We start from the raw sequence: 8842 nt of genomic DNA, 5'->3' as shown, positions 1-8842 counted from the left end.
CCAACTTTGCCAAGATACTTCTTAGGTACTTGGGTTAGGCACTGACTCCTGCTAAGCACATGAGGTGCTTTCTTCAGCGCCTGCAGTGGTTGTTAGGCAACTAATCTTGATTTAGATACTTTTGAAAAATCTACCAAGCATAAATATCTGGCTGTTGCAAAGTCCTAGTTAATTTCTGGACATGTAAGGCAAGTACCTAAGTATGTTAAGATTGTTTAAACTGAAAACACCTGCATTGTAATGACACCTGTGAAGAGGGTGTGGTGCCCTCCCAAATCAACCAAACCTGCAACAGCTGAGCCAGTCAGGTCAGAAAATTGGAAAAGAGGACGCTCTGAAGCCAAGGTCAAGAAGTATCTGTGGAAGGCTGTTCTCTACGTTGGCCTTGCTGCTATTTTTTAAAAAAATTCTTTAATTAACAAAGGTAAAATCAAAAAGGATAGGCTCTACTTAACGGAGAGCTTCTTATAAAGCTGGGCATTCTTTGCTGGATCCCTGGAGAATATCAGCTGTATTAAGGTTTGTTCTTCTTCTAATTACTATCTGTAGATGTTATTTATTATTAATTAGATGGAGATAGTTTTGGATGAAAGAGTGGGTAGGCACATGAATACAAACGTGGCAGAGGAAAGGTGTAGTAGAAATAGTTTAATGGAAAAGTTTTCCTAATGCTTCTTGTCAAAGATAAGGGTTCACACCCACCGAGTTTGACTGTGGCTTGAAATACTCTTTAAAGATATGGGGAAATGGTCATTTCAGAGAAAACAAACTCTAATTTTGAAGCATCAGTCCTGTTTCAAAATGGAATTTATGTCTATACTTCTTACCGGACTTCATTAATCACTTTCTGTTGTGATTGAAGCACTGCCTTGCCGTGAGGGAAGGTGGCTGTCCCGAGTTTGCTCCTTTGCGGTAGCAGCTCACGGTCCCTCCAGACACGGCGCTTCTAGGGTAGCCTCACCACCCATGAGACAAAATCGAAATTAATGTTTGAGGCTTCTGCAGTGGAAGGTAACGTCAAAATTATTTTTTTTCCAAGTCAATTTATTTATTTGGATAAACTTTGAAGATCCTATGTTAGCCTGAAGTCAGAATGGCAGCCTTTCAACAGGTCAGCGGGGAGCTCGGCGTTGGGATTACTCGGGAGTTTTCCTGGAGGTGCGGGCAGGGACGGAGCGGCCGGGGAGCCCTGAGCGGCCAGGAGCGGGGACACGGTGCCTGGAGTGCCCGGGGAGAGAGACGCTAAAGCCTCTGTCGCCGAGGTCGGTGTCCCGGGCGTTGTCGCCGTCCGTGCCCTGGGCAGCGGGCTGGGGAAGGACGGGGGCCCGGGCCGGAGCAGGTGCGGCGGTGACGTTGTTAAGGCGGCTGCGGGCGCGGATCTGTTCGCGGTGCCGGAGCTCCGGGCGGTCGGAGCGGCCCCGCGCCCCCGCCCGGCCGCAGCAGCAGGTGTCGGTGACGGCGGTGGCAGCAGCGAGGGAGTTAAAGCCCGCGGCGGCGGGAGGAGGGGGACTGCGAGCGAGCGGGCGGGCGGCGGCGGGAGGAGGGGGCCGAGGCGGAGCAGGCGGCGGCGGGAGGAGGGGGACCGGGGAGCAGGCAGCAGCGGCAGGAGGGGACCGAGGAGCCGGCGGCGGCGGCAGCAGCCGGGTTGCTAGGGATGGAGAGATCCCGTGTCACCCGGATGTGAGTGTCATGTTGGCCCAAACTCTGAGGGATTTGGCAGCGGCGAAGCAGCAGCGGCAGGAGGAGGAGGAGCAGCAGCAGCCCCTCGCACGTCTCTAGTCACTACCATGGGGGTCGGGTAGCGGGTAGAGCAGGGGCAGCGCGCACCTGGCTCGGGGTGGGGTTGGGGGGCGTCTCTGCCCTTTTTTCTTTTTTCATTTTCCTCTCACACGCTGGAGAAAGTGAGAAAAATGCACCAGCAGCCGCAGCCCGAGCAGCACCCTGAAGGTAAGAGCCGGGGCGCCCACCAAGGGCAGCGGCGTGCTTGGGGCTGAGGGGAGGGTGGGGGCGGGGGAGGATTTATGAGGGATTTGGGAGTCGGGGATTGGGGGGATTAGGGAAGGGGTTGAGGATGGAGTCGGTTTGGGATGGGAAAGGAGCGAGCGGCTGTGTTCGAGGAGGGACCGCGAAGGGCAGGGGATGAGGCGAAGGCGGGACAAGGTGCTGCCCTCGGCGTGTGACCAACGCGCGAGTGCATTTATGCGCGTCCGTCCCTTATCCTGGGGCCATTAATATCAGCTGCGGGAGGACGCGGCTGGGGCTGCGTTTGCCTCATCCGTGTGTACCTGGGGCTGAACCTGCCCGGAGTTGCGGCTCCCGGGGGCTGCCCCGCGCCGGGCGGGAGGGCGGTGGGGCCGAGGGCAGGGCGGCGGGCGCGATGCGCTCGTCCCCTGCCTGGCGGGGCGCACGGGGGCGAGACGCGGGGCTCCGCGCCGCTAATCCGCTCCGCCGACGGGCTCCGGCGCTGCCACAGCCCCCGCTGTTGTTTATAAATGATTCCTCCCTCCTCAATCGGCAGCAAGTTTGTGTTGCCCCCGAGGAACGCAGTCACCCCGGCTTTGTTTCCCTTTCAAGCATCCATTTAAAAAGACGATGGCTGTATAGATAGATGAGTAGGTGGGTGGTTTATTTGCGCCGAGCCACGTTTCATGGCATCCCGAAGGGCAGGCGGAAGGCGGGGGAGATGGCTGTGCCATTGCATTTATAGCTGGAGAGGGAAAAAAAAAAAAAAAAAAGAGGGGGCGGGAGGGGAAGCAGGGATGCTTTGGGAAAAGGTTGGAGGTAGATGTGCCACCTTTGCCCCTGCGGCGGCTCTGCCCCCTGTGTCACCCAGCTGTTGATGCGCCGCCGCTGGCCAGCGCTCGCCGCGCCGGTGCCGCTCCCCGCGGCAGCTCCGTGGGGGCCCCGCCGTGACCCCCCCACTCCCCGCCGCCATCCCGGGGAGCCATCTTAGGGCTCCCGCGCCCCCGGAGCGGGGGCCGGCCCCGGCCTCGTCCGCGTCCACGCGCGTTAGCGGCGCTCCCGTGGTCTGTGCCCCCCGTCTGGAGCAGGAGGGCTGTGCTTTCCCTGCTTCTCCCGTGCTTGACGGGGAGCGATTTTTCTTCCCCTGCCTGGGTAGATCCGTTTCACAGTCGTCTCTCTTGCCAGCCCGAATTCCCAGCACGTATATTGTGCCGTTCCTCCATTTTTTCCCCCCACCCAGGCATCAAGTTTTGAATCGCACTCAGGAGCCTCTCCTTCCTACAGGTGCATGTAGGAGTAGACTGTTGCGCTAGTCAGAGAGCTCGCGAGGAAGGATCCTTGCGAGGAGGTGGTGTTTTGCCTCTTTGCTGTCATCTGCATAAAGAGCACTCGATTATTATTTGGAAGGTGCAGTTTATTTTTTAGATTCTCTTGAAGAAGCAAAACCAAACACCATCCTTTGATAGAACCAGAGCTCATCCTCTTACAATGGTTCCGTGCTTGTGGTTCCTTGTGCACAAGACAGCAGAGCTTTATGAACGTGTTTATCACAGACAGTATTGGATCTTCGCTTGTGGGAGGCATCCACACATTTTTCTTTGAGAATGCAAAGCAGGGCAAGATTTAACTTGCTTACAGAACTTCCCCCTCTACCTTGCTGCTTATTCTTAATTGAACAATGTGTAAGAATTTGGAATGACTATTCTTTAGACCAAAATAAATTGAGAGAGTAGTAAATGCTAAGGTGCTGCAGAAAACTTGATCTTAAAGGGTAGGTATGGTTTACTGAATAAACATGAGGACAGGAAGGCTTCCATCCAGTTAGAAAAAGACATTGTAAGTGGAAGAATCAAAATGAGAGTGTTTGTGTGTCAATACTTATATCAGTCTTGAAGTTGTAAAACTGAATCCTGAGCATATTTTCTGCTGTTCAATTGCATATACCACAGCCCTAGTGTATGCATATGTATCTGTGTTTGTAATGCAAACATCACACTGCCTTGATCTTGGAACAATCTTTTTGGGTTAGACCCGTTTTAGTGCAAAGCATTTATAACCAAGTACTTTTTTCTTTTGTCCCACAGAGGTGAACTATGCAAGCAGCACCAGGATTCCTCTCCCTGGTGACGGACCAGCTATTCAGTCAAACAGTTCAGCACCATCCAAGCAAACTGTTCTATCTTGGCAAGCTGCAATCGATGCTGCTAGACAAGCAAAGGCTGCCCAAAACATGAGTACCACCACAGCCCAGCCTGTAGGATCTCTGTCCCAAAGAAAACGCCAGCAATATGCCAAGAGCAAAAAACAGGGTAACACGTCCAATAGTCGGCCACCCCGTGCCCTTTTCTGTTTATCCCTCAACAATCCAATACGAAGAGCCTGCATTAGTCTAGTAGAATGGAAGTATCCTTTGTTGCAGTTTGCTTTTGAAATGATTTTCTTACATTTTCTGATCATATAAAGGGATTGTTTTACAGGATGTCTTGGAGCATCACAACTTACATGTTACATCACTTGTATGTGTGGGTAACTGTCATTAATGTCAATGGGAGTTAATTTGGCTTCAGTTGCAGTTAAAGATAGTCTCTTGTGTCATATTGACACAGAATATCATTTACTGAAGTAGGCAGCTCAAAGTCAGAGGAGAGCTCATAGCTGTTCCTTTTTTCTGGGAAAAGTTGGGGGAACACTTTCAAGCTAACAACACATTCCAGCAAATCTCTGCATTGCATTTTTTGCCTTTCCAAATAAGGAAGAATGGATGGGAATGTATTTAGCCATCCAGTGTTAGGGAGATGGCCAAAGATGTCAAACCTATATCTTCCATATTGCAATTTAGGGTACTGCCATTAGGACAAATGAGTCAGATGTAGAACTCTTTTCAAAAAGATTGTTTTCCCAGTACAAAAAGTAGGGAAGGTTTTTACTTAAGCCAAGGAAATGTTCTAAGTACACACAAGTGTTGTAAATATAATAATCTTCTGAGCTTGTACAACTTATGTCTACCACCAAACATATTTGGAAGCATGTACACCTAGATGGGAGACCAGAGAGGCTGCCTTGTGTTCATGATGACCTGGGTGATGGGAGGAATGGCTTTTCCTTTAGTTCAGTGGTTATGATGTGGAAATATGTACATTTCTCTGGCATGTTGGTTTAGTATGTTATTTAATTACCAAGAAAAGCTTTGAAATAGAAAATAGTTTTGCTGGGGTACAAGGAGAAAAATGTTAGCATATTAGCCATGGCATCATCCCTGTAATGGGAAACAGCTGTTCAAGACAGTAGATTACTGAAGTAAAACTCAATTTGTTACTATAAACAGAACAGCCAACCTGGCAATAAGAGCTGTTACTCATTTATGGGGTTGGTGTTTCTCAGTTCTTTGTACAAAATTCAATTGCAAATTAAAGATAGTGAAATGGCTTCTTCTTTCATTTAAACTGGTAGAAGTCCAACTAATTTCAGTAAATTGGCCTCTCCTTGGCTAAGGTCAGGTAAATGAAATTACTATGGATCTGGAGTGGAATAACTCAGCGAGAATTTGTCCCAGCAGCACCACATCATAAAACAAGATTGTCAGTCTTGTGATGGTATCAATTGCTCACTCCAGTCTGGAAAATGCTGTTGTAACTTTATTTTGTACATAATGTAGCAGCTGTTCATGTTGATCTGCTTTGTAGACATAAAAGTGGCCTTCAAGGTGACAAACTTTTAATAGGCCAGCAAACAAAATGACACACATCTTATAGGACATATGAGCTTTGTAGGACTTTCCCCGCCCCCTATTTTTTCCCAGGTAATTTTTTAAACTGGCAAAAATATGCTTTTGAATATATTTAGTACTCTTACCCCAGCCTTTTATTGGACTCTTATGGAAACATATCCAGAGGTTGTGCATCAAAAAGGATGCCAAAAATTGTAGCTGAGGTCCAAGTACTTCTTTTCCAAGCTCACACAGATAGGTTCATCTCAGTACCTCCATGTTTCTGGTCATTGAGAATAGTAAAATACCTCATGAAAAAGGAAAAGCAATGATGAACTGAAGGATGAACTTCATACTCATGAATTTTAAGAAAATTAAAATTTTTTTTCTGGAAGGCAGAAGATATGTCCAGGTTCCCACTGCTGTTGTCCAGCTCCTGTATAGAAAGCAGAGCTGCAGTCCATGCTGTTGTCAGTGTGGAAGTCAGCAGCTTCTCTCTGTCTGGCTGCCAAGCCAGCCATGATATTCTATTTTCTACTCAACTCACCTAAACTTTCATCTGGCTTGGCCAAAGCCAAGATTCAGGAATACAACTGTCAGAGATGTGGAATGGCTCAGAACTTTCCTGTGTCAACTGAACAGCTTTCTAGATCTCCTGTAAGAGAATAGTTGGGGTTTTCTGGGAATCTTTCCCATATCCTACTATGAACTGTATTTCCAATGGTTTTCCTCCTTTGGATAAATGTATATTTATTAAACCTTTATATGAGGACAGAACAGCTCCATGAGTATTCCTTGCCCACTATGATGACCTGCATGTAGATTTAAGAGTGGATAATTTTATTCATCTTTGGAATTTAATGTAAAGTGCTCTGTGACAGCATGAATAATCGCTTTCATTCTTTTCAAAAGGAAGAGGACGTTGAAGGATCATTGTGATGGAAAATAATATGGTATATATAGTGCTATAACTAAAGGTGATGGAGTGTTTGTCAGAGTTATCAGTCAAAAGATTGCCTTAAAGCAAAGACTTGCTTTACCATTGTTGATGCTGGAATGGAGAACTAGACTTAAAAGTTTGCAGATACTCATAAGTCATGAGTTCCTTAACAAGATTTTCCAGACCATTTGACATATTTATACTACTGTCTATTTTTGCCAATTGTGTGGCCTTAGCTGTTTACATCCCATTCCCAGAAGATGATTCTAATTCAACTAATCATAATTTGGTAAGTAATCTTGAATTTTTATTTTTTGTTTGCTGTGTTTTTAATGTGATTAACTGCTAGTATTTGAGATTGCACCAAATATAGGTAATTTCAGGAAAAGAAACTGGTATATAGTGTTACACAAAATGTATATAGAATTGCTTTGTGTTCCCCCCTTCCCCCCCAGTACTAAGTGTTACTTTGTCATGTGTTCAAAATTAGGTTTTTTATCAGTAAAATTCTTTGGAAAGGAATGTGCATTAATATGCTGTGTATGTTCATATATTTGTGTGGCAAAAAAGGTTTAATTTGTTTCCATTGCTTATATTGATTACATATATTTACTAGCTGTTACTGTTTCTGACACTTGTTTCGGACTTGAAGGTTTACTGCCTTCCCTAGTGTACTTGTCTACTCTGTTTGCACTTTTTAATGGTTTTATTTGGCTGTTTATTTTACTGGGTATTTTAATTTTTAATGAGAGTGTGGTGGGAGATTTTGTATTAATACATTTTAAAGTGATAGGAGCATCAGTGTGAATTTTCAAAGTAGTCACTGCTGGTATAAATGATCTTTCAAATAGGGATGGTATTGCAGTAAGTGGTGTGTGGAGATGTATTTTTTTGGTTGAAAACAGTATACTAGGGTTGTACTTGAAAAGATATAATGGAAACTAATTTTTTAAAATTCTCTAATACTTACAAAGGCTGTCAAGGGTAATAGTGAATGATGTTGCAATGATTTTATTGTTTATATTAAACTCTATCTGGAAATAGTGGAGTGGTTTTGTGCACTCATAATCTACATGTGACTCTTTGGATGGCAAAGGAAGTTCATAAAATAAAGAACTGGGTACCAAGAAGTAGATAATGCTGTATTCATTTACCTGGAAAATTAGGGCTGATATGAGATCTTCTATCAACACATTTGTGTAACTTTTGGTGTGTATATGTTTATTTTTCTTAAAGTAATTATTTTGTGTAGAAGACTTTTTAATTGCAATTAAATAAATATGGACAATAAAAATTGCTGATGAAAGACTAATTCAGGTCAGTGTAAAGAAAGAGTTATGCAGCTGTTGGTGTATCCAGCCAACCAACAGACTTTCTGTTTTCCCCCTGAGAAATTCAGGGCACAAATCTCCATAGCTGTCAGTCCACCCCGAGATCTGCTAATAACTAATTTCAGAAAGCATTACATGAAAAGGGTAAAGCAGTTTCTTGTGTCAGAGGCTAATCATCTTGGAAAATGTTTCTAGCATTAGTTTTGTTAGGTTACTGTCTGGTGTTTCTGAGCCAATTTCAATTCTGCAATGTGCTAATGTTTAGAAAGACAATGACCATTTTCATCCTTGATGATTTATCTTTTTTTATTTGATGTGGCCAGGCTAGTCTAAGGAATAATAATTGGTCTGTTTTTTTGGTTTTTTTTAGTAAGAGATTCTTAAACCTTATCTATTTCAAGGAGAAGGGCTCTCAAACCCCTCCAGGTATATGTATATAAAGTTTAGTTGGCCATTAAGTGATCTCAAATTCTCATTTAAATTTGCATCCTGTTTATCCTGAGGTTAAGTCATTCCACTAAGTTTGCTCAAAGAGCAGAATTTATACTGGCTATGTACTTTGAACTGCTGGGTCAGATTTAAGCTCAATAAGGGAGCACACAGACATATCTAATAAAATAAACAGTTCTGGAATGAGCAGCTTTGGCTTTTCCTATGACTGGGGTTCTCTACCATGAAATATGTTACCCAGTGGTTTGGGTCCATGTGTCTCCTCTGGTATTGCACTGACAATTTTCCTTGGTTAGTGTGGATTCAAGTGCACTATGAGGGAATAGGAGAAGAGCTGATTGAGAACTCTTCAGGCTTGCTTGGGAGCCTGCTGGATCCTGTGTTTGCTGCTGCTTGAGGTGCTTGTGTCAGTAAGGGTTGGAGAGAGGACTGTCTTATACTGGGAGTAGGGAT

At 45.1% G+C, this 8842-nt stretch overlaps 1 protein-coding gene across 1 annotated transcript in view; it reads left to right on the top strand.

Moving 5' to 3' along the window:
* The first annotated feature begins 1910 nt into the window (after nt 1–1910).
* The window catches only part of CACNA1D (calcium voltage-gated channel subunit alpha1 D), a 165598-nt gene continuing 158666 nt past the window's right edge, over nt 1911–8842 (top strand). Inside the window, exons 1-3 of the mRNA XM_050979491.1 lie at nt 1911–1947; nt 4047–4365; nt 6792–6897. Of these exons, the coding sequence (XP_050835448.1) occupies nt 1911–1947; nt 4047–4365; nt 6792–6897 (462 nt within the window). The remainder of the gene's footprint in view (nt 1948–4046; nt 4366–6791; nt 6898–8842) is intronic.

This window comes from Serinus canaria, chromosome 12 (genome assembly GCF_022539315.1).
Source record: "Serinus canaria isolate serCan28SL12 chromosome 12, serCan2020, whole genome shotgun sequence".
Taxonomy (NCBI): Eukaryota; Metazoa; Chordata; class Aves; order Passeriformes; family Fringillidae; genus Serinus; species Serinus canaria.
The sequence above is the reverse complement of the archived record's forward strand: the minus strand, read 5'-3'. Positions and strand labels throughout refer to the sequence as shown.